The sequence below is a fragment of the Schistocerca nitens genome, chromosome 5, assembly GCF_023898315.1.
Source record: "Schistocerca nitens isolate TAMUIC-IGC-003100 chromosome 5, iqSchNite1.1, whole genome shotgun sequence".
Classification (NCBI taxonomy): domain Eukaryota; kingdom Metazoa; phylum Arthropoda; class Insecta; order Orthoptera; family Acrididae; genus Schistocerca; species Schistocerca nitens.
This window is the reverse complement of record NC_064618.1, coordinates 605,808,965-605,832,676: the sequence shown is the minus strand read 5'-3', so window position 1 is coordinate 605,832,676 and position 23,712 is coordinate 605,808,965. Positions and strand designations below refer to the sequence as shown.

The window sequence follows — 23,712 nt, the reverse complement described above, 5'->3', positions numbered from 1 at the left end:
TTAATACTGTTACTTATTTCTTTAACTGAGTTTAAAAAGTATTGATTTAATTCCTCAGCTTCAAGCAGAGTTGTTTCTGTTCATTTTGGTGTATCCTCTTGTTTTATTATCTGCCATGCTGCCTTGTACTTATTGGGAGCCCTTCCTATGTAATTTTCCACTGCTTGCTTTTTGTCAGAAGAAATTTAGCTGTGTAGTACTTTTTGCATTTCAGATATGGCCTATGATTGTTCACGCTCTGTTCTGCTCCTTGGTTAGCGGCTTGCTTATGCATCTGGTACAGCATATGCATGTTTCCTCTAATTTCTGCTAGCTCTTCTTTAAACTAGTTCAGACTTTTCTTTTTCATTTCACTTGGCTATCTAATGTTTTTTTTTTTTTTTACTGTTCAACAAGAAAACCATAAAATTGTGTAGTTTTTAAAGCAGTTAACAAAGGTAACTTCAGCTTCCCTTTTTCCAGATTGATAATTATATATAAAGTCCCAATCTGCACTTCATAATTTATTGACAAAGATACTTATGTATTCTTCCTTTTGTCCTCATAACATTACTACTTTAGGTTCTTCTGTTTTAACTGGCTGCCTCTTACAAAGTGTAAGGAGTAATGGCTCATGATCTGCAAGTCCACTTCCTGCAAATCTGACTGTAAAATCTTCCCTGTGGAAATTCACAACAATATTGTCTATGCAGGCATTCTTACATGTGGCACAGTTATTTGTACAATAGAGGTCTAATGATCTTAGCACATTCAAAAATGTCCTAGCAACTGGCCTGTGTTTGTTTACTATTTCTATGTTGAAATCACCACATATAGCAATTCTTGTTTTACTCTTCAATATCTTTTCAACTATTAATTCACATTTTTCAATAAAATCACCATCTGGCGACCTATACAGACTAATTACCACTATATTTTCATTCATTAGTTTTACAGAACTAAACTTCCCATCTAGTTCTGAGGAGTACTCAGACACATCAATTCTGGAAAACTTTATTCCTTCTTTGACAAAAAGTCCAGCACCACCATTCTTTCTCTATTTTCTACATATCATGTCTCCGACAACAAACCCTTTGGGAACAAACATATTTATTTGTTCTTGGGTTAACCAGTGCTCAGATACACATATAACATCTACATGCTCAGTGTTGCATAAATGTTCTATTTCAAATATCTTATTTCTAATACAAAGGATGTTAACTTGTAGAAAAGTAAGTAGTTTGTCTCTGTCTGTATTCCTCTGAGAGCAATTTGACTCTGTACTTGAAGTTGTAGGTTCAGTTAATGTCTTTAATCTTGATGCACTGTGGTCGTCTGTGTTATGATAGTCACATACCTATTCATCCACTTGATGACTTGGGCCCAGATTTTAATTACCTAAAAAACAGTGAAATATGCAAGCATTTATGACCTAAAACACATAAATATGACTTTAAAAATAAACTGTGACTTAATAGAAGTTTATTTAAAGCGTTCTTGTTTGTTTATTTAATTTTTTATTCACCATTAAGTAATATAAAATTCACTTCTCAAAATATTTTAAGTATAGTTCTTTCTTTCTGTAAGGTTAGTGGCTAATTTGTACCTATTTTTTGAATGTCTGAATGTTTTATTTTCTAAACACAAAGTACAGTGAAAAGATCATCTACCGAAACAGTAAAACAATGTTTTTATTTCTACATAGTATTTAAAGCGTTTCACATTATTTAATACCATATGTCAATCTTCAGTATCTGCAAAGTTGCACTGGATCACAAGGTGCATTTTCAGGTTTTCCATTGTCAAAGATCTACGGTTGTCGCTGAGGATAGTTTTGTACCTGGAAAAGCTCCTCTCCACTTCACAAGACGTCACTGGAGCGTATTTGAAGGCAGCCAGGTCACTGGACTTCAGCTTTGTTTCAGTATCTTCAAATGTTGTGGCATTCCCTGAAAGACTGTCACTAATTTTGCACAGTGTAGAATATCCAGGATCCCGCTGGAGAATACTTTGCAATTTGGTTTTCACTTTGTCAGCCACATGTCCACGAACTTGACCCAACTCATTCTGCACATGTTGCACAATACTCAAGGCCTCACACAGCTGAGTGCCAACACCTTACAGTTGTTTGATGGCTTTTGATATCATAGAAAAATTGTCGTTGATGCAAGTTTCGAGACAATGTGTCAATAGCACTTGATTCATCGCTATCAAGCTCACAGAAGATTGTCTTTATTTGTGCGTAGTTGGTGCAGTAATACTCATCAGTATTAAGCCAAGAACCCCATCGTGTAAGAACAGGTTTAGGTGGGAGGGGCGTTGAAGGTGCTTGTTCCTTGAATTTCTGCACCCGTAGCAGAGCCTTCACATAGATTTTCTTGACACAGGAAATTAATTTGTCCACATCAGGGTAATTTGATCGCACCTCTTCGGCAACTCTGTGCTACACACGTGCAAGGCAAGAGGCATACACCATACTGGGGTAGAGAATCTGAAGCCCTTTGGCTGCTTTAGCCACATATGAAGCACCATCTGTTACAAGCAGCAAAACGTTGTCTCTTTTCACACCATCCGGCCAGAGTAGCTTCAGAGAGTTGTCAAACAAAATAGCAATCATCGAATTGTTTACTCTATCAAGAGCTTCACACGTCAGTAGGAACATATCTCCAGGGCCATCAACTTTTAGATCACCAACAACATATGCAATATATCGTCCACCAATATCCATAGTTTCATCTCTCGACAGCCAGATCTCTTGCTCAGCAATAGTAATTCGTATTTTGTTGAGCACATCATTGTAGCATACAGATAGATAGTTCTTTCTCAGTGTAGATTCATCTGGAACTGTGTGTTGTGTACTTGTCCAAGAACCGCCTGAAGGGTGGATTCTTCAGCTTTTCCAATGGGGTGTTTGCAGGACACCATCATCTCACACATATCCTTGCAGAATAATTGTATGGTTGACCTGTCTGTTCAAATAACAGCATTTGCCTACTGTTATTTTCAGCACTTCGTTTCACACAGCTGCTGTGTTTAGCGGCATTACAGTGTTGTTGCACATTGAAGCACTTTTCTGCACTAACTTTAACTTCACACAGTTTACAAAATAATATTTTCCCATCAGTACTAAAGAACTTCTCTCCAAACTGGCTAACATATCCTCGCAACTTCATGCTGTCGGAGCACTTTGCTTTAGGCATGTTGAACAAGGCAAAGGCTGTATTGAAACTGGTTACTAGGAATACCTGTGCGACTGCGATGATTATTATGGCAGAAGCCACCTATGTTGGCTCTGAGAGCATATTGTCGACTCTGCACAATAATGTTTTATGTTCGCTAAACGACTGTTGTGGTACACCGATTTTCTGCTACAGTCCTGAGAAATAAAGCTGTGTACTAATTTATCTGTTAAATATTGTCTCGTGAGCAACATATTCATTTTCTTATTCGTGTGTCCCGTAAGTTAAGAGAAAAACAGTATATGCATAACAGTGGCGACACTCACTGCTGTTAAAGTTGTTACCGTTTGACAGATGGAGCGACTCTAGTGCTCCAAGCGGCGAGTAAGGTGAATATCAGACGCGTCGTAAGTATAATGTTTGTCTTGCATCCATTTCCTACGTAATTTACGAAATATTTGAGTTACTTTCTTGCCTCAAAGAGTTTGTGTAATATCATAAGGCATATATGTTTCTACAAATGATTCTAAAATAAGCGCAAGTACGGACAAAATCCATGAATTGAGTGGAAAGCTACAACACATTCGTGAAGAAACACATGGCGTTATAGAATTGCAGCTTACCTCGCTGATATCAAAAGAATATAAACACACAGATTCACACATGAGAAGCACAGACATGTACCTCTACATGCAAAAGCGATCGACAGCTCATGTATTGTTCTGTATGCCTACTGTGTTTGTCATTGTCGCCTGTTGCCACAAGTACGACCTTCATCTTTATATTATTCTAAGTGGGAAAAGCAACTGCCAAGTAGTGGATTAAGTATGTTGAAAACATAATAATGAGGTGATTACATTACATTTCACACAAAACCAAATATTTGAATAATTTGCAAGCAATCTGTCACACGAAGGAAGCAGGGAAAATTAAGTGACTAACAACAGAAGTGAATGAAATACGTACCAAACATTACGATTTTGTAAGACACGAATAACTGCACTTACTCTAACCACTTCATCGTCAAAGCAGGTCTGTGTTGAAGATTCACACGAATCTGGCACTGATACATGGAGAGATGAACTGGCTGCTTCTGTGTCATAGCACTGTTTTACAGCTTTAGATGGATTGTCGAATCTTTGTGGCAGTTTCCTCTTCATCGTCAGTTCAGGTGGCTTATTTGGGATGTCAAACAGTGTGGGCATTCCACACGAGTTTATTATTGTCTGAGCTCATGAACTGGTTTTGTTCGAAATGTAGTAAACAAAACCTAATTTTATTATACATTTAAACTGGGCCTTTTTTCATAATGTCTTCTCATCTGCTATCAACTATCCATTTTCTGCTCCTAAAACGAAACATTAATCATTAATACACTTGTAGTTTGCTAGTGATTCCTGACGATACAGTTTAGTGACTTGATGGTTTATGCCTCTCAGGATCCTTAGGAAAAAAGACAGCTGGGGTGTCTTCTTCCTGTTGTTGCTGCAATTTATTGCGCTACAAATGCCCCCGCTTGTAAAAACCACTGTAGAAATCAAAATAAACAACCACTATTCGCTTTCACGATCGCGCCGAACTCACAGTTTAAGTTACTGATGGCGCGGTAGGCAGCAAAATTGAGGCAAAGTGTCGCGACCAGTGATCTCCTTACTAGTCGCGACTGTTATGTTCATGGTTATGTTAGACTGTGCTTCACAGCCACTCCAAAGACTTTAGACAGATCTTCCAAGACGAAAATACAGTCTGACATGATCAAATTTTATACGCTAGGCAGCAAGGTGATGCTGATTTGGTTGCATTAGTGAGTAATCTTATTAAAATAGTGAAAGAACTGTCCAGTGATGATAAACGAATAAAGGAAAAACTTGAAACTGTGATCGCTGCAAACTGTGGGTTATAAATGTTGATGCCACATGGTGAAGAAACATCTCAGTCTTCAAGAAGCTTGGAAAGACAGTGTGTGAAGGTTGTTGAAAAGAATGTATTATGATAGAAACTGGACAGGTAAACATCACAGATCTGAGGCAAACACCAGACACAAGTCTCGAGGACACCATAGAAGCAGTATCTACCAGTATTACCAATCAAAATAGTGGTAAAAAGGCAGGGAAACCATCAAGTGGTAATTTTATAACGGGAAAATACTCTATTGCAGATCCAAATACTGCTGCAGTGGCAACAAGCTCAAGTGTAAACAACGAGTGTGTCAGTGAAACAAAATACCTCATTGTAAACAAACCAGATACGGACGTTAGCAAGTTGTTGAACCTAAACTCTAAAGAAGGCGAAAATAGAGATTGGAAGGAAGTGAACATCTAGCGAAGAAGCAGAAGGTATTCATATCTAGCGAAACAAAACAGTGAGCTGTCCATAACCACTGCAGACACAGCACAAGGAATAAATTGTTCTACAAGACTATGCTACAAAATGGAAAAGCTAGTGGACATTACAGGCCTACCGTGAAACCTACAATGCGAACGTTTGGAGATGTCAGTAGTACAAACAGAACTAAAGTCATAATAGGTAGTGGCGATGAAAATGGAATGCTGTATGGCGAAAAAAGAGCCTGGTTTCACTGTAGCAAACTAATAGGTGGCACCACAATTGATATGTTTGGAGATGTCAGTAGTAATAACAAAACTAAAATCATAATAGGTAGTGGCGATGAAAATGGAATACTGTATGACGAAAAAAGAGCCTGGTTTCACTGTAGCTAACTAACAGGTGGCACCACAATTGATACTCTACCGGTAACTACCTTCTTACAGAACACTTTCCCAAGTCACAACAGTTTTACAGTTGGAAAACTGGAAACGAAGGGATTAAATAAAAGCTTCAAAATTGGTGTTAAAGATCAAATAATGGACAACAATATATGGTCCAAGAACGTTGTGATATTTTTTTATTCTGGAAGACACCCAATGCTCCAGCAAGATAAACTCCCAAGACTCAGCATATTACAGTAGAAAAGGAAAAAAAATGTTAGCTTAGTTATAGTTAGTGCACATGTGCAGTGCCATAGGAGAAAACTGGATGCGTTATAACTGGTTGCTTAAAAAGGTAGCCTACAATGAAGAAGGAGAATTTTCGTTATCTCCCCTAAAAAGAAATTAGACTTAACAACATCAGTTAAAGTTCAGACATACAGTAGTGCTATAGATAAATCCAAACATTCAGTTGTAATTAATGAAACAGTACGAGAATTTTCTTATGAAAAGGCATTGATTGTATGAAACATGACTCTGCCCCAAAAACCTATTTTCATAATGTACAGGAATTTAAGAATAAGCTGAATGAGCTAGAACTTTCAACGAGTATCAACAGTGAACTGTCAGATGCCCAAATACTGTGTATTACTGTACACTATGTAAAGTCACTCGAAATAGAATCAGTTGTGTTACCACAATTCAAAATAGTGCATCACTTCTCAATGAAAGTCTTCAGAGATGAAGCTAATTGCATATTTGTAAAATACAGTGTTGCAGCTTCACACTGGATATATGCAGGTCCCACTCTACAAATTAAGACGTAGAGTTGTCAGGTGTTGAAATCAAAGATATCAGTGCGTATCTAATATCAGTTTATAGATGTCCCTTGGGCAGCTTGTGCTTCTTCTATAGAAATTTGACACCAGTATTAGAAAAAATGGTAAAAGGGAAACCTTCAGGGGTCATAATCTGTGGTGATTTTAATATCAATTTCCTTTCAGAATGTGATGATCAGTGTAAGTTTAAACATTTCATGAACGCTTACAACCTTGATATGAAGTGCACATGCCCAACTAGGGTAATCAACCAAAGTGTAAGTGCTCTTAACCAAGTAGTTAGCAAGTTGGATTGTTCTGTTAAGCCTGTAAATGTAGGATTTTCTGATCATAACGCACTGATTATACAGCTAGTCTTTCTGGGCCATAAACCCGAACCCAAAAAATGACAATACAAAGCAGGAATTTTTGTCAAAGTGATGCCCTTAATTTTTTGTACCATATGCAGAGAGAAAACTGGGTGACAGAATACCATCTCAAAGAGTAGATGAAAAACTGGACACCTTTTTAAACTCTTTCTGTTACTATTTCAAATGCCATTTCCTGTTAAAAACAAAAAAAATTAACAACAGAGTAGGGGAAAGTGGGGCACTCTGAACCACGGGGCACAATGAATCAGGTAGCATAATTTCATTATAAGGTGGTAAATTATTTTTTACTGTGTGCATATGTTGTCAGTACTGCTCTACCAACTGCCACTTGATTTCTGCAGAATCTAGTTCCCGCCATTAGTGTTGTACTGGTGATATGTTAGTTTCGCGACAGTGAAGTAATTTTTGGGGACATAGATAGATTGAATTTTGTTCAATCCTTTGTCACCAAATTTTAGAGAAAGTAAGTCATTGTAACAATATCAATACTGTATTTTAATGATATAGATCTTCAAATATTAACAATGTTCATACATAACCTCACATGAGCTTTGTTTGAAATATGTACTGTTGGGGCACATTGAACCAAGCTCTCCTGGGGCACAATGAGCCATGGTTCATTGTGCCCCAGGAATCTTTTAAGTGTCCAATACAAGCACTCTGTACTTTGTTTCCTTAGTATGGGTAAAACATATGTGTAGGAATGTAAGGCTTTTAAGTCACAGACGTTCAGCAGTCCTGTTTTATATTATCAGGTTTGAAGATAGTTCTTTCATACCGCAGGAAGACGGATAGAGGAAAAACTGACCATTACGTTATGCAAGAAGCTATACAGGATGTTCTTAAGAAGGGCATGGCAGTTCACCAAGCAGCTAAATCTCATTTAATACCTTACCCAACTCTTCATTGATATGTTCAAGACATTAAATGTGGTTCCAGAGAAAGATTGACACCAAACTATGACAATCGTAAGGTATTTTCTGTGGAGCAGGAGAAAAAATTAGGTAAAGGATGACGCTTTTGTTTCAGATGGCAACATACTTTATGTGCTCCCACGACCTGCTACTGGTGGTGTGACAAAGAGACAAAAATCATATTTCAAATTTGGAATCAGCTTCGAGTCCATTGATGTTCGGTAATTCCAAAATAAGTAACATGATTGTGTGCCTACAGATTTAATTATATGATTCACACATGGAATATATGTACACATTATGTTTAAAGTATATTTACACTTACTTTGTATGCTAAATAGCTTCTTTCAATGAACCTGTTTAAAGTGGTTCATTGTACCCCATATGCGAGGCACAATGAACCATTTACCAAATTTTCTTCAAAGGCCTTCAGCTAAAAACAATTTATGACAATGCAATCATATAAGGCCATTTGATACTTGAATGATTAAACTGTAACATCTGTAAATCACAACTATATAATAAAATTATTGGATGAGTAACATGGAGAAATATTTTTTATGGTTCAATGTGCCCCACTCTCCCCTATCCTCCAACTGGATCACATCAGGTTTTATATCCTCAGCAAAGAGGAAGAAAGAGCTTTTCTCCCTCAGCAAGACTAACCTTGACAAAAGTGAACAATTTGAGAAGTACTTCACTGCATACAAAAATGTGTAGGAATGTGATGAATGCTGCTAAAAAACTGCACAATGGCACATTTCTGAAGTCTTCATATAATAAAAGCAGATCTATGTGGGAAATAATTAATGCAAGAATAGGTAGGATAGGAATAGTGTTAGTGACATTAAAGTAAATGCAATGTTGATTACTGGCCAAGACAAAGTAGCTCAGGAATTTAACTCACACTTTATTGAAACTGTAGAAAAACTAGCAGAACATGTAAAGAGTAATTGCCCCTTTAACCTGTCGTCAGTACCTCTGCCAACACATTGTTTTCATCACCAACATCAGGGACAGAAATAGAAAAGATAATCCATAGTAAAATGAATAAAAATCATCAGCAGGAGAAGACATGATCCCTTGCTTCCTTCTTCACCATTGCAGTAAACATATCAGTAAGCCACTGTCTCAGTGTCATAAATGCCTAAATGGGGTACACTCATCTACACGAGTTATTAAAAAACAAAATGGTGTGCCACAGGGTTCTGGTCTAGGTTCCTTGTTATTTCTACTTTATATAAATTACTCCCTTTGCAACCTACCCACTAGCAAGACATTGCTCTTTGCCGATGATACTAATATCCTTATGTCAAAGAAGATGAATTGCTTTAGTCAGCAGTGAATATAAAAACAATCCAACTAAACTCATGGCTTGCATCACATAGACTACTCCTAAATGCCAAAAATGATAGTATGAATAACCTTCCACACCATTCAGAACAGAATTCCCCAGGTTCCAACAGTAACACTAAATGGCAGCATTGTAGAATTTGTCAATGAAACAAAATTCTTAGGGATTGACATCACTGATACGTTTACATGGAAAAGCCACATTGACATGATTAGTTCCAGGCTAAGAAAAGTTTGTTTTATGCTCCTCTCAGTGAGGGATGAGCTAAATGCCAGCACATTGACATGCATGTATTATGCTTTTTTCCATTCTGTACCATGCTAAAGAATTATTTTTTGGGTCATAGTACTGAATCAAGGAAATTATTTATACTGCAAAAAAGTAGTTATAATAACCCTGTACAAAAAGAAAAGAAAAACGTGCAAACCACTGTTTAAAAAATTAAACATACTGCCTCTCACTGGCCAATATATATTTGAACTTCTCTGTTTTACTAAACAAAATGTCAGTAGATTGCACAGGACAGTCACCATCATGACACAAGATCAAAAAGAGGCTAAGGCTAGTTCCCCATACTACTAAACTGTATGACAATAGTGTTAAGTGTATGGGAATCAAACTCTACAACCATCTCCCAAAGAAACTAATCAAGAATCAACAAAATTTAAAAAAAAAAAACCTTCGAACACTCCTAACAAAGAATTGCTTTTTATAATGTTTCAAAATCAAACTGTTTCATTAGAAATAATCTGCTGTCCATTGATGAACTGTTACTGTTTGATTTTGACCAGAATTATTATTTGATCTTATTCTTACTCTGGTATTATTATAAATAAACACACAATATATCTTCAGTGAGATGTGTACCATAAGAAACACTTCTATGTCTATATGTGTTCTCATATCATTTGTTTGACTTGTTCCATATCACATTCTACTCTTCTGTACATTGAATGATTGAGTGGATTAATAAGTATATATATACAAATAAGACTAGATGTATTATCTATATGTGAACACTGGCTAGCCCATACAGTAATAGAATACTATGGCCATACTGAATATTTGGAACTAGTGGCTGCCTGGTGTAGAGAAATTCCTATAGATGGTTGTGTGTTTGAATATACAAGTGGTAAGCTCAGTGCCAAAAAAAATTGAGTAAGCAACTTCTGTGTGGACTTGGCTCTAGAATTGGGTGCGTTGGAGCTGCCAGATGCTAATTTAATTGTTGTTTGTGTACCTTTCCCCAAATAACTTGAGCCGGCCGGTGTGGCTGAGCGGTTCTAGGCGCTTCAGTCTGGAACCGCGTGACCGCTATGGTTGCAGGTTCGAATCCTGCCTTGGGCATGGATGTGTGTGATGTCCTTAGGTTAGTTAGGTTTAAGTAGTTCTAAGTTCTAGGGGACTGATGACCTCAGATGTTAAGTCCCATAGTGCTCAGAGCCATTTGAACCATTTTTGAACCAAACAACTTGATCAACTAACTGGAAAGCTTTCTGTGTCATCTAGTGTGCCTATAAGTAAAAATTGCCTTATGTGGAGACTACAACATCCATATTAGGGAAGAAAGTGACAAAAGAGAGCTTTTATGAACTCAGTAAGGAGCTATGAACTATTTGTGGAAAATTGTCTAACAACAAGAGGAGATGCCTGTCTTGATACAGTTGTTACAAACCTAAATGGTTGGGACTACAAAGTAAGTGTGGTTGATCCTATGCTTGCTGATCACAGTGCAGTAATAATGAAGCTATGGACAAACTCAGTAAGTACTCAACAAATTCCCAGGTGGTATTCAAATTATGTCTACAGAAGTAGGGATATTACAAAGAAAAATTTATATGATTTCAAAACTGCAGTGTCTTCTGCAGACTGGCATCAAATGTGCGATGAATTGGAACCAACTGATACACTGACATCTATGTTCCACACCCTTAAAGCCAAATTTGATGAAATATTTCGACTAAAACTCTAGAGATACACAATTGCCAAATCGAAATGCACACAGAAAACTTTGAAGTGAAGAGCTGGTAAGCCTCTAAATTAGCTAAAATAAGACGTATTGTACAACTACTAAATGATAAATTCGAAACCATTGAGGACAATGGTGTCAAGAAGAGACCATACTGCAATTATCTGAATGCCAAAAGGATGCACAGAAAATAAGTAGAGAAAGCAAAGAAAGAAAGCAGTACCAGATTTATTGAAGAAGCTCATAATTCTTGCAAGGCAGCGTGGGATCTGATTAATGAATGTATACAAAAGCCCACCTCTCTCCTGCTCAAATTCTTGCAATCCAGATGAACTTAATGAATGTTTTATAAGTACAGTAGAAAGCACAGTAGGTGAAATTCCTGACGTCAGAACTAAACCTGCAGGTGTTGTGAAATATGGAAATAAATGCAGCATGGTAATGTGGAAGAGTGCATATCCAAAAAACCTAATAAAAATAGTAAAAGATTACAAACACCTGGCAGCCCTAATATTTATGGCAGGTCCTGTACTATTTTAAAAATTATAGTCTGTAAGATTGCTCAACCACTTTCAATAGTAATAAATAAATGCCTCCATGCCAGGGAATTTCCAGACTTCCTGAAACCATCCCGCACAGTACAGTTTACAAAAAATATAATCCACACAATGTGTCAAGCTTCAGGTCTATATCTATAATACCAGTGCAAGCTAAGGTAATGGAGTCCATAATGAAAGGTCGGCTATTAAGATATTTTGAAGGAAATAACCTCTTTTATGATATATAGCACAGATTTCTCAAGGGCAAGTGAACTACAACAGCAATACTTGACTTAATTACAAATATAGATCAGGGTTTTGAAGACAAGAAGTCTGTGACTTTAGTAAGGCATTTGATTGTATCCCACAAAAGGCCCTGCTCAGAAAGCTAAAATTATATGGTGTTGGGGGAGCTGTTCTACAAACTCTTGAATCCTACCTAAATAACGGATGACAGATTGTATCAGTGCAAAAAGCAAAATTAGGTGAAATGAAGTTAAAACATGGTGTACCACAGGGATCCATAATAGGGCCCCTGTTGTTCTTTGTTTTTGTTAATGACATAGGCTACAATGGGTACACCTTGCAGTTTGCAGAGGACACAACTTTGTCCTCACAAGGGGAGAATGTACGTCAAGCTGTTCAACAAGCAGATGTACTATTCAGTGAGGCCAAGGCCTTGTTCGTCATGACTAAGATGAAAATTAATGAAAACAAAACACAGAGGATGATATGCAGCCTAAGTGATACTGGAGCATGGGGTGACACAGCAGCTGTTTAGCTGCTGTTATTTTTGGTTAATACAAAGTAAAGTTGGCAACAGAGAGAAGTGGTAACAATGAAAGTGTAAGACGAAGAAAGAAGTGCTTGGATTAAAAAGGCTGTAAGACAGAGATGAGCTCTTTCACACCTACTGTTCAATCTGTACATCAAAGAAGCAATGATGCAAATAAGAAAATGCTTCAAAAGTGTGACTGAAGTCTGATGATGACATTGCTGTCCTCAATGTAACTGCAGAAGAATAGCATGACCTATTGAAGGGAATAAACAATCTAACGAGTACAGAATATTTACTGAGGGCAAACTGAAAAAAGATGAAAGCAATCAGGAGTAGTAGAAATGAGATTATCAATAAACATAACATCCATACTGGTGACCATAAAGTAGACAAAATTGAGAAATTCTGCTACCTTTGAAGCAAATTAATGCATAAAGATGACAGAAGGGAACATGAGAAGTAAGTTAACACAGACAAAGAGCACATCCGTGGCCAGAAGAGTCACTAGTATCAAACATCGGCCTTAATGTGAGGAAGAAATTTCTGAGAATATATGTTCAGAGCACAGTTTTGTGTAGTAGTAATCATGGTCTGTGATAAAACCATAAAAAGAAGAGTACTGAAGCATTTGATATGTGCTGCTCTAGAAGGATGTTGAAAATTAAGTTTACTGATAAGATAGAAATTGAAGAGCTCCTTTGTAGAACTGGTGAAGAAAAAAACATGGAGAACACTGACAAGAAAAAGGGACAGCAAGATAGGACATTGTTACGACATCAGATAATAACTTCAATGACACTAGAAGGAACTGTAGAGGGAAAAAACTGTATGCTACGGATAGCTGAGTACATTGGATGCAAATGCTACTAAAAAAATTTAAAAATTGCTACAGATTAATTATAACAGACATGATTTCTGAATCCAGCTATGATCGATTCTTGATATCTCTATTTCCTGTGACCCATTGCTTCTTTCTTCAGGATGTTGTACTGACATCCACGAAGATGAGTATTACAGATATGAGTCATTTCCATCATTGCCTTCTCTTCTGTTCCACAAATCAATTTAAATGAAATTCACACTTTCTCAGTACAAACCCAATGCAGTTTCTTTCCTTCTCCCATTCGTTTACCTCCAAACTCACTACAGTCTCTTACAGCATTTTCTTGTCTCCCGAATATGCACCAAGAGAAATGGCACAGTGGCTACCACAGTGGACTCACATTCGGGAGGACAACGGTTCAAGCTCACATCTGGCCATCCTGATTTAGGCTTTCTGTGATTTCCCTAAATCACTTCAGGTGAATGCTGGGATGGTTCCTTTGCAAGAGCATGGCCGTCTTCCTTCCCCTTCCTTCCCTACTCCAGTGGGACCAATGGCCTCACTGTTTGGTCCCCTCCTCTCTACGCCAACCACCCAACCCAATAATGCATTTTCTGTGAAAGGACGATGTTCAGTATCTATGACCTACTTAGAGGCAGACATAACACTTTGTTTGCTAATCCCATGTATAATCCTGAAGGATGAACTATTCAGAGTATATCCTAGTGTTATGGACATTTATTTTATCCACTTATTTGCACCAGGATACCAATGTGCACTGTACAAAATGATTTTTGGGAAATGATGATATATAATATCTTGATTTTGTAGGCAATGTTGTTGCAATGAGCAGTGGCATGATTACACCTGCTCTTATTATTTCACCAGCAATTCAGTAATCTGTAGAAAGGTAATAATCACAACACAAATCACAGCATTACCAGCACATGAAGCCAGTACTATATACTTCGAGAAGCAGCTATCGATGGTGACTGTTTGCCACTGCGTCTCTCCAGAGATGCCCCGCAAGTAGCCATAGCTGACAGATTTTGTGTGGGAAACTGCAATAAACCCCAATAAACTCAGCACACCATTTCCTTTGTGTCACAATCAGGGCAAGCAAACCGGGCACAGGCCTAGAGGTCCATCTCCTCAGGTGGGTCACAAATACTAAATTCACTCCAATTAACAGTTCCAATTCACTTCAGATTTATCATTGTGATGAGGTTTGTAATAATTTCACAAAACAAGAAACAATAAAAGAATTAAGATTGTATCTTCATATTCATAATTCAATACAATTTTATCATTTTGATCCATGTTTCTGATTTAGCTCCCACAACTCATTACTTCAGTTTACATGAAGAAGATACTTCTTTTGAAAGATAAAGTAAAAGAAAAGTGTATCTCTGAGTGCTTTCCTGTTATCTTTCAAGGGTATTCTTTCACCATCTGGAAGGCTCTCTGGTCTATTTTATGTCCATTTGTGTTTGCTTGTCAGCATGTTTACATTTCCATACTAGAAACACAGGTACAGTTGTACACTATCTCAATGTCTGCTACAGCCCCACTAAAACACATGTGTGAGAAATGGTCATAGAATAATCAGGAACATCTGTCTCCCTTTTTCTATGAAGTAATCTTATAGTATATGTGCAGGAATTCCATGTATCACTGTCATTTCCTGCCTTTCCTGTTTCAGTAACTAATGGTGCACAGGAAGAATGCCTATTGACAGCTTACTTATGAATCTAATCTCTGTGATTTTAATCTAATGGTCTTTCATGAGATATATGTAGGTGGAAGTAATATGCTGGTTGACTCTTCTAGAAATGTAGCAGTAAATACATCACCATATACAACGCTTCTCTTGTAGTGTCTGCCAGAGGAGTTGAATGATCAGAATCATCATCTGCTTGATGCTTTCAGTCTTACTATACCAATCTGTGATGAGATGTGCTGCTCTTCTTTAAATCTTCTCAGATGTACTCTATATGCCCTACTAGCTTTCTGCACATAATGGACGTCTGTCCTATTAAGGAGGGTCCTGCGATTCTCTACCGAGCTGCAATGGCCAATAATTTAGCAACCAATATTGTCATATTGTCTGATTCTCTGGTTTACACCTGGCATGAAATGATGGAAGATGATGCTGTAAAATGCTACAATAGATTTGACACCTTGTGAAAGGCTACCTGTCTTCACTAATTCCAGCATCCACTTATATATCCTGCAAATGGCCTCACAAGCTTGGAGAATTTGGATTTTGGGAAAAAGTATTTTAAGAATTAGTGTTTGCTGAAAACTTCACCAGATACTGTGTTATGTCTGCCCAGGGATAACATGGGGTTAGGAACAATTTTTTGTTAAAAATGCTATACCACATACATACAAATGTAAGTTAGGAGCTCAAGTTCCCTAAAAAGTAGATTTTATGGATTTGGAATCCTGTGTATTTAACTTCAACTATTGCTACTGAGCTTTGTGACAATGAATGTGCTGTCATTAATTAAGGAATGAAACATTAATAGTGGGAGTTGTTTCACAAGATGACAAATGTCCCATGTGATGGACGTTAACATGCAAACAAGAGGAACCTGATCTAAAGTGAGACAAATTCTGAGAATAAAAAGATAATACAGATATCAGATTCAAATTCCAATGGAGACAGATCGTGAATACCAAATAATAATTTTAATTTAGTTGGAAATATTATATCACATACTCCTATGATTTTTTGTGGGGTTCATGGGGAGGAGGGGGGAAAGTGACCCACAAGTTTTGCTATTCCCTGACCATAACAGACCTAAATCCACCTTTGGTCACAACTTGAGGAATAAGGTGCTTAGACGTTGGTGAGTATCAGTTTTTCAAATTTATTATGGGAACCCAGTGTAGGCTACAGCAGTGTATAAATTCTTTCCAACATAATTAAACCCTGCACTCAACACTTTATTAGATTTCCTATGATTATGTAATTAAATAGATAGCAGGAATGCACCTGTGGCTGACCTCATTGACACTGCATCTACTCTGTTGGAAATAGTATTTCTAAATGTAGTAATAATAACAGATTTTCTGCTGTTTACACATCACACAAGTGGTATGCAGCTCAATGAGTTACCGTTTTTGATAAATGGTAGGTTCAACAGTAGCTCCATAACGACCCCAGATGGAAAAACACATATTCCATACAGAAGTAGGTGAAAGTTTACTACATTGTTGTGACTGCGAAAACCTTCACAGCATTTGGCACGTATTATTTAGCCACATTTTTGACATTTCAGGCTTTTGCGATCATATGCTTCTAAACAACAGTAAAGAAATCAACCATGCACATTTGCAAAAAAATTCTTGTGTCAGAGGGATTTATAGCTTCAGTGAGTGACTTTCCTACAGCCATGCTATTCAAATAAGTAATGACAAATAATCCATAGCTTCAACCAACTTACAGTCCCTTTATATCAGTTTATTGAAAATACACAAGTAATTCCATGATCTACAAAAGTTTTTGACTATTGTCAGGCAATTTTCTCTTTCCCATTTTGCTATCACAAGCAATCCAAATAAACTGCTTCTTTTATCTTCATGTTGAATGCAAACTAGTGCCAGTGATTGCCATTTAATTGTTCTGGAAAGGAAATACTTTCAAAATCATTTACATTCTTGCAATATATAGGATTATTCCTATAATTTCTGCTTTCCAAATGCTGTTCGCTATCTGAGCGCCAAAGTAGAAAGCTTTCTCTTGACACAGAAAAATAATTCCTGGAAAGCAATCTATAATAATGTTTGTCAGTCAGTTCTTATCAAAGAGATATTTATAATCTTCATTTTGCGAGAAATGTTCTATTTTGTGGCTCAATCGTTCCATGGTAAACAGCAACAACAAAATTTATGTCATTTCTTTTATCATAGTGGGCAGGATACTGGAATAAGCAATTCTTTAAACATACTGTTATACACTCAGGAATGTTGTTACTTCCTGTGTGCTTAATATCTTTGTAACCATGCACAGAAGACTGAATGATTGCGACATCAAAATTCTGTCTGAAACCAGAAAACTTTGTCTTCTTTTTCTTTTGGCAGAATTTCTCTGCAGTTGACCAATCGTTATTTTCAAATTGCCCATCTTGTCTTCCTTTAGACTCTCCTGCAACTTCTTCCACTGAATGGGAAGCATTGATTTTAAGTTTTCTGAAAATAGACTGTACTTGGGTCTCCATGATCTCTAAGAACTGTCTTACCTTCTGTTTGCTGAAGTTAAGGAGTGGTCCCATTTCGATCTACCGAAATCAGTTTTCCACTGTTGCAATGTTGCATTTCTTAATGTCTTCTCTGGCAGGCAAGGGATCTATGGCAATCCCAGACCACCAAGGAACAACTGACATATATATCATTAAAATAAGCATAACAAAATCTTCATCATGGAAAGGATTTTGGGCAATACCAATTTCTGGAAATATTTGTTCTATTCTTTGAGGTTTTGGGGTTGCAGCCATATCATGTTGACTTCTTGCCACAGTATTTAAGCTGGCAACCGTCCAGCCATCTTCAGGTGATTGTCTGCCACTGGAGATTCCTAGTTCACAGTGTCTGCTTTATGGTGAAAATTAGTGCAAAGACATGCACATTGATGGCTGTCACAGGAGTGTCATCTATCAAAATCTGCTCCCTCTGCAAATTCTGTTTCACCTGTGGTGCACAGGCATATGCGTAAATGTGAAACTACATATCTGCACTCTGTTGGAATGTGCACTCGTGGCACTAAAAACAAACATCAGATGTCATCAGATGTGTCATTATGTACAAAATGTTTCCTCTCAGATGAAATTAAAGAGATTGCAAGGTTCCAAGCCTTGTCTGGTTGAAAGCCACCACCATGCTTTATAAGATCTTGTGAGACGTATTTCCACAGATTCTTTAATTAGTGGATGCCAAAAGAATCTTCCTGGGGCCAAGATTATTGTGGCAGAATAATCCATAGAGTGTCATGGGGTAACACAGTGCTCACCTATGATCAACTTTCTGCAATGCAAAAGGTAAGTGTGGTGCTTATGTTCAACACATTTTCATATACTGTGCATATGGTCTGGCCTATGTAAGCTTTCTCACATTGGCAAGGAATTTTGAAAATTCTAGCCTTCTGGAGTCCCAGATGGTTCTTTATTGAACCACAAAGAGCACTAATCTTCATCAGTAGCTGGAAGATTACTTTAACATGGTGTTTCCTTAGGATCCTACATATTTTAGACAAAAGGTTGCTGAAGTATGGAAGTAATGCCATGGACTTGAACAGCTCCTTATCTTCTTGATGTTGTGAGTGGTCACATTTCTTCCTCCTTAGCACTGTACTAATTTGATGTGGAGGGTAACCATTATGTTTGAATACTGACTGTAGATGTTCTAGTTCCTTTGTAAGGCTGTCTCCATCAGAAACAACATGTACCTGGTGCAGCAACATTCTAAGGAGTCTGGCAGCTTGACACTTGCAAATAGAGGTCTGTATGTGTGACCTTAAGGTAGACAGAATGCCCTAATGACCCATCCACTGTCATACTAACCAAGATGTCCAAAAACGGTAAACCATCACCCCATTCTATTTCCAACTTAAACTAGATGTTCTTATGGATTGAATTCAGATGTTGAAAGAAATGTGACTGTTCTTCTTCATCAAACCACCTCCCAACAGTTATAAAAACAAGCAAAAACCCAAAAATAATTAGAATTAAATTAAAGGAATTGCTACTAAATCACTGTTCCTATTCCGTACATGAATTTCTTGAAACAAAACTTTAATTACTTGCAATAAGCTGTTTATTCAGTTGTAGATGTTTCTACTTAGTAAGATAAATTAATTATTGTATCTTACCTATATTCTGTCTGTATCTCATATTTGTATTCTGCTATGTGAACTATGTACCACAATATTTTAATTACTTGTAATAAGCTGTATATTCACTTGTAGATATTTCTACTTAGTAAAATAATTTAATTATTGTTTGTTACTCATATTCTGTTTGTATCTCTTATATGTATTCTGCTATGTGCAGTATGCACCACCGTCATCTCTCATCACACACCACCTTTTTTATTTTTTTTTATTATTCTGGATTTACAATGTGAGTACATTTTTCCAGCACCTATTCTAGATTACAGTAAGTCACTAATTATTGTTCTCCACTCTTCTCTATTTGTCCATAAATCTTCAGGAATGTTGTTCTTCCTCATTGTTGACTGAACTCCCTGTATCCATGTATCAGGTGGTCGTCCCCTTTTTCTTCTTCCAATTGGTACCCAGTCGATTATGCATTTTGGTAGCCTTTCCTGTTCCATTCGTCTGATGTGTCCATACCATTTAAGTTGTTAGTGCTTGATGAAATCAATAATTGAATTTTTACATTTTATCTTGTCTCTGATTACTTCATTTCTTATTCTTTCTTGTCTTGATAATCTTGCTGAATGTCTCCAGAAATCCATTTCTGTGGCTAATAATTTTGATTTCAGTTGCCATTTTGTTGTCCACACTTCTGAACCATATGTAATAATGCTCCTAACTATTGTTTTAAAAATCCTCATTTTGTTATCAGTTGTTATGTGTTTGTCCCAGAGAATTCCATTCAATAAAGAGATTGTCGTCTTTCCAGAATTTATTCTTGATCTAATTTCTTTGTCCTGTTTCCCATCATTTGTAATTTTCACACCTAAATATCTATACTCCTCAGTAGCTGTTATTGTTCCCATCCCTTCTTCTAATATTAAGTCTCCATTCACTCCACCAATTACCATGTACTTTGTTTTATTCATGTTTACATTTAGACCTGATTTTTTATATTCTTGAATCAATTTTCTGGTCATATACTCTATGTCCTCATAGTCTTGGGCTATAATCAGTTGGTCATCTGCAAATTGTAACGAGTATATTGTTCTATCATTTATTGGTATTCCCATAGCATGACATTTTTTCTTCCAATTCTGTAAAGTTACTTCTGTATATATTTTATACAATGTAGGTGAGATGCTACATCCTTGACGTAATCCTTTTGTGACTTGGAATCCATGTGATAGATATTTACCAATTTTTATTTTTGAAATAGAATTTTTATATAAATTTTGAATTGCTTTAATTATTCTTGGATTTATTCCTATTTATATTAAAGCTTTCCATAAACTGGATAAAGGCACACTATCATAGGCTTTTTCTATATCTATGAATACTAAATGTATAGGTTGTGCCCGAACCATTTTTTTTTTTCAATAATTTGTTGTAGGCAAAAGATATGATCAATTGTTGATCTTCCAGCTCTAAAACCTGCTTGTTCTTCAGCCTCCTTTTCTTTGTATTCTTGTTCTAACAAATATTTAATAATTCTTCCATATAATCTACTGAAGGTATTGGTCACTGTTATTCCCCTATAATTTTTACACTCATCTTTCGCTCCTTTTTTATGTATCACTGAAATATATCCTACTTTCAAATCATTTGGGACATCTTCCCCATTTAAACATCTTTCGAAAAGGTTTCTTAACAATTCCATTAATTTCTTTGTTCCTAATTTTAATAATTCTGCAGGAATACCTCCAATGCCTGTAGCCCTTCCATTCTTTAAAGATTTTATTGCAGTTTTTACTGTCTCTATTTCCAAACGGATGTAATTCTCTGCTTGTAGATCTATCATTTCATTATATTCAGGGTTTCCCAAGTATTCTTCCCTGTTTTCTGTTAATAAACTTTTAAAATATTTTTCCCAAGAGTCATGAGTAATATATTTAATATGTGTTGTTTCTTTGGAATTCCTTCTTAAATTTTTTATAGTTTTCCATGCTTCTGTGTTTCTTTTACCACCAATATAGGATTCAATTTTTTGACATGACTGTTCCCAAACTTTGTTTTTTGCTTCTGCAACCTTTTTCCGGATTTTCGCTTGTTGTGCATTAAGCTCTATTTTATCTTTTTTATATTTTGTATATATATCCTGTATGTATTCTGCTATGTGAGTTATGTGCCACTACTGTCATCTCTCATCATATACCATCTTAACATAATTTTTCAAATTGACTTGTCCTATATCATGTTGTGCTTTGCTGTACAAATTTTATGATCTACAGGACCAATAATAAATCAAATCAAATCAAATCAAGGGGCCACACTACAAAAGTGTCATCTACGTATTGGCACAAGACTCTTGATTTAAGTTCTGCTGAATAAACTGCACTTTCCTCAAAGTCTTCCATTAAAAAGTTTGCTATCAGGGGAAGAGGAATACCCATGACAACACCATCAGTTTGCTCAAAATATTCACTGTTAAATAAAAAGTCGGTTGAGGAAACGTTGTGATGAAAAAGTACTGTTATATTAGACATCAACTTACTGCTGATGAGTGACAGAGAGTCCATAAGATGAACTTTAATGAAAAGTGAGATGACATCAAAGCTCACTAACAACTGAGTTTCATTCAGTTCAAGTGACTTCAGTCTAATGACAAGTCAGCAGAGTTGCAAACATGATGCACGCACGTAATTCCCCACAAAAGGTCTCAGTTGAGAGGCAAGACGTATAGCGAAATCGTACATAGGGGCGTTGATATTACTGATGATCAGTGGTAACTGAACATCTGTTTTATGAATCTTTGGAAGACCATATGATCTGGGTGGCTCAGAACTGTGAGATCTTAATCTTTTGCCCACCTTCTTGCAGAACAGTAGAAGAATTCAACTGCACTGATATTTTCCTTTGCACTTTCCCTATGGGGTCTTTATCAATCTTCACACAACAAGTTATAAATCTTCTATTCACACCACTATGGTATTATGCTTATCTGCTGGTAACACCACCTTGTGAGGATCTTCTTGTAGCTTTTGTAGTGCTGCCGTTTCCAAGGCAGAAATGTTGGTTTTCTGAGATGCAGCTTTTGTTACATTATACTATATTTTTATTGGTCCTTTTGATCATTTGTTGTACAAGGTATACAATATGTACTGGACAAGTCATTTTGATTTACAATACATGTTTTTAAATCATACAAGAATATTTACATTGATTTAGGCATAATATTATCACAACTGAAGGTTCAGCTTCCATACATTATATTTAACCCAAGTAATTCAATGTTTTTTTTTCTCTTTTTTTAGTATTTGGCCATAAATTTTTATGTTTCAAAATATTCATCTATACTATAATAACATTTTTGCGATAAATATTTATGGACAGCAGTTTTAAATTTTGAAGTCTCTTTTATTGTTTTAATGTTTGTAGGTAGCTTATTGTATAGTCTGTTTCCTGTTTGCAGTGGTACACTCTGTTTTAGTTTGTGTGTGTGTGTGTGTGTGTTATACAGGTGGATACTCTGGTTAGTTGACACAAGATTGTTGCTAGTTTCTAAGATTTTCCTTGCAAATATGATTACTTGTAAAATGTACAGACATGGTAGTGGAAGGATATGTAGTTTCTGAGGCTTGCATGAGTTTCTTGATGCAGCATTTTCTATGGCTCTTACAATTCTCTTTTTGGCGTATAAAACAATTTTTGCTAGCAGATGTGTTTCCCCAAAAGGTTATGCCATATCGCAGTAAGGATATTCTGCCTGGGTGAAGTATACATCTTTTAGTGCCTCTTTTGATGTGCAATCAGAAAGAATTTTGATAGTATAGCAAATGGTATTTAATTTATTTGTAATTATTTTGTATGTTGAACCCATCTTAGATCTTCTTGGATCCATATCCCAAGAAATTTTATAGATCTTACATTTTCGAGGGTTCTAGTAAACAACTCTATGTCTGGCACTAGTGGACATTTATTTTGCACTGTGTGTATATGCATTGTAACTGTTTTTTCTGTGTTTATTACTAAGTTGTTTCCAGAAAACCAGTCTATAAAAAGGGTGGCGCAATTTTTAATCTCGTGTAGTAATTCTTCTTTGGTCCTTCCTTTTATTATCACATTTCTGTCATCTGCCAATTTTATGTAATTATGGCATGGACTAGTCAGTTCCAAGTTATTTACAAAGAGTGGAAACAGAACTGGTCCTAGAATGGAGCCTTGTGGTACACCATACTTGATGCTCTGCTTTTCTGAGCAATAGGACTTTATCTTGTTCCCTTCTTGGATAGTAAGCCCAACTAATTGCTCTCTGTTTTGGAGATATGATTTTATCCATTCATAGGCTTGGCAGCTAATACCTACAGATTCAAGTTTCTGAAGCGAGATGTTGTGATTGATGACATTGAATGCTTTAGAGAGGTCTAGAACTATGGTTGAG

The 23,712-nt window shown here is 36.4% G+C and overlaps 1 protein-coding gene across 1 annotated transcript in view; it reads left to right on the top strand.

Moving 5' to 3' along the window:
* LOC126259356 (INO80 complex subunit D) overlaps window positions 1-8,466 on the top strand; it is a 234,900-nt gene extending 226,434 nt beyond the window's left edge. The window contains exon 12 of the mRNA XM_049956088.1: window positions 8,106-8,466. Within this exon, the coding sequence (XP_049812045.1) occupies window positions 8,106-8,215 (110 nt within the window). The 3' untranslated portion in view covers window positions 8,216-8,466. The remainder of the gene's footprint in view (window positions 1-8,105) is intronic.
* Window positions 8,467-23,712: the final 15,246 nt, after the last annotated feature.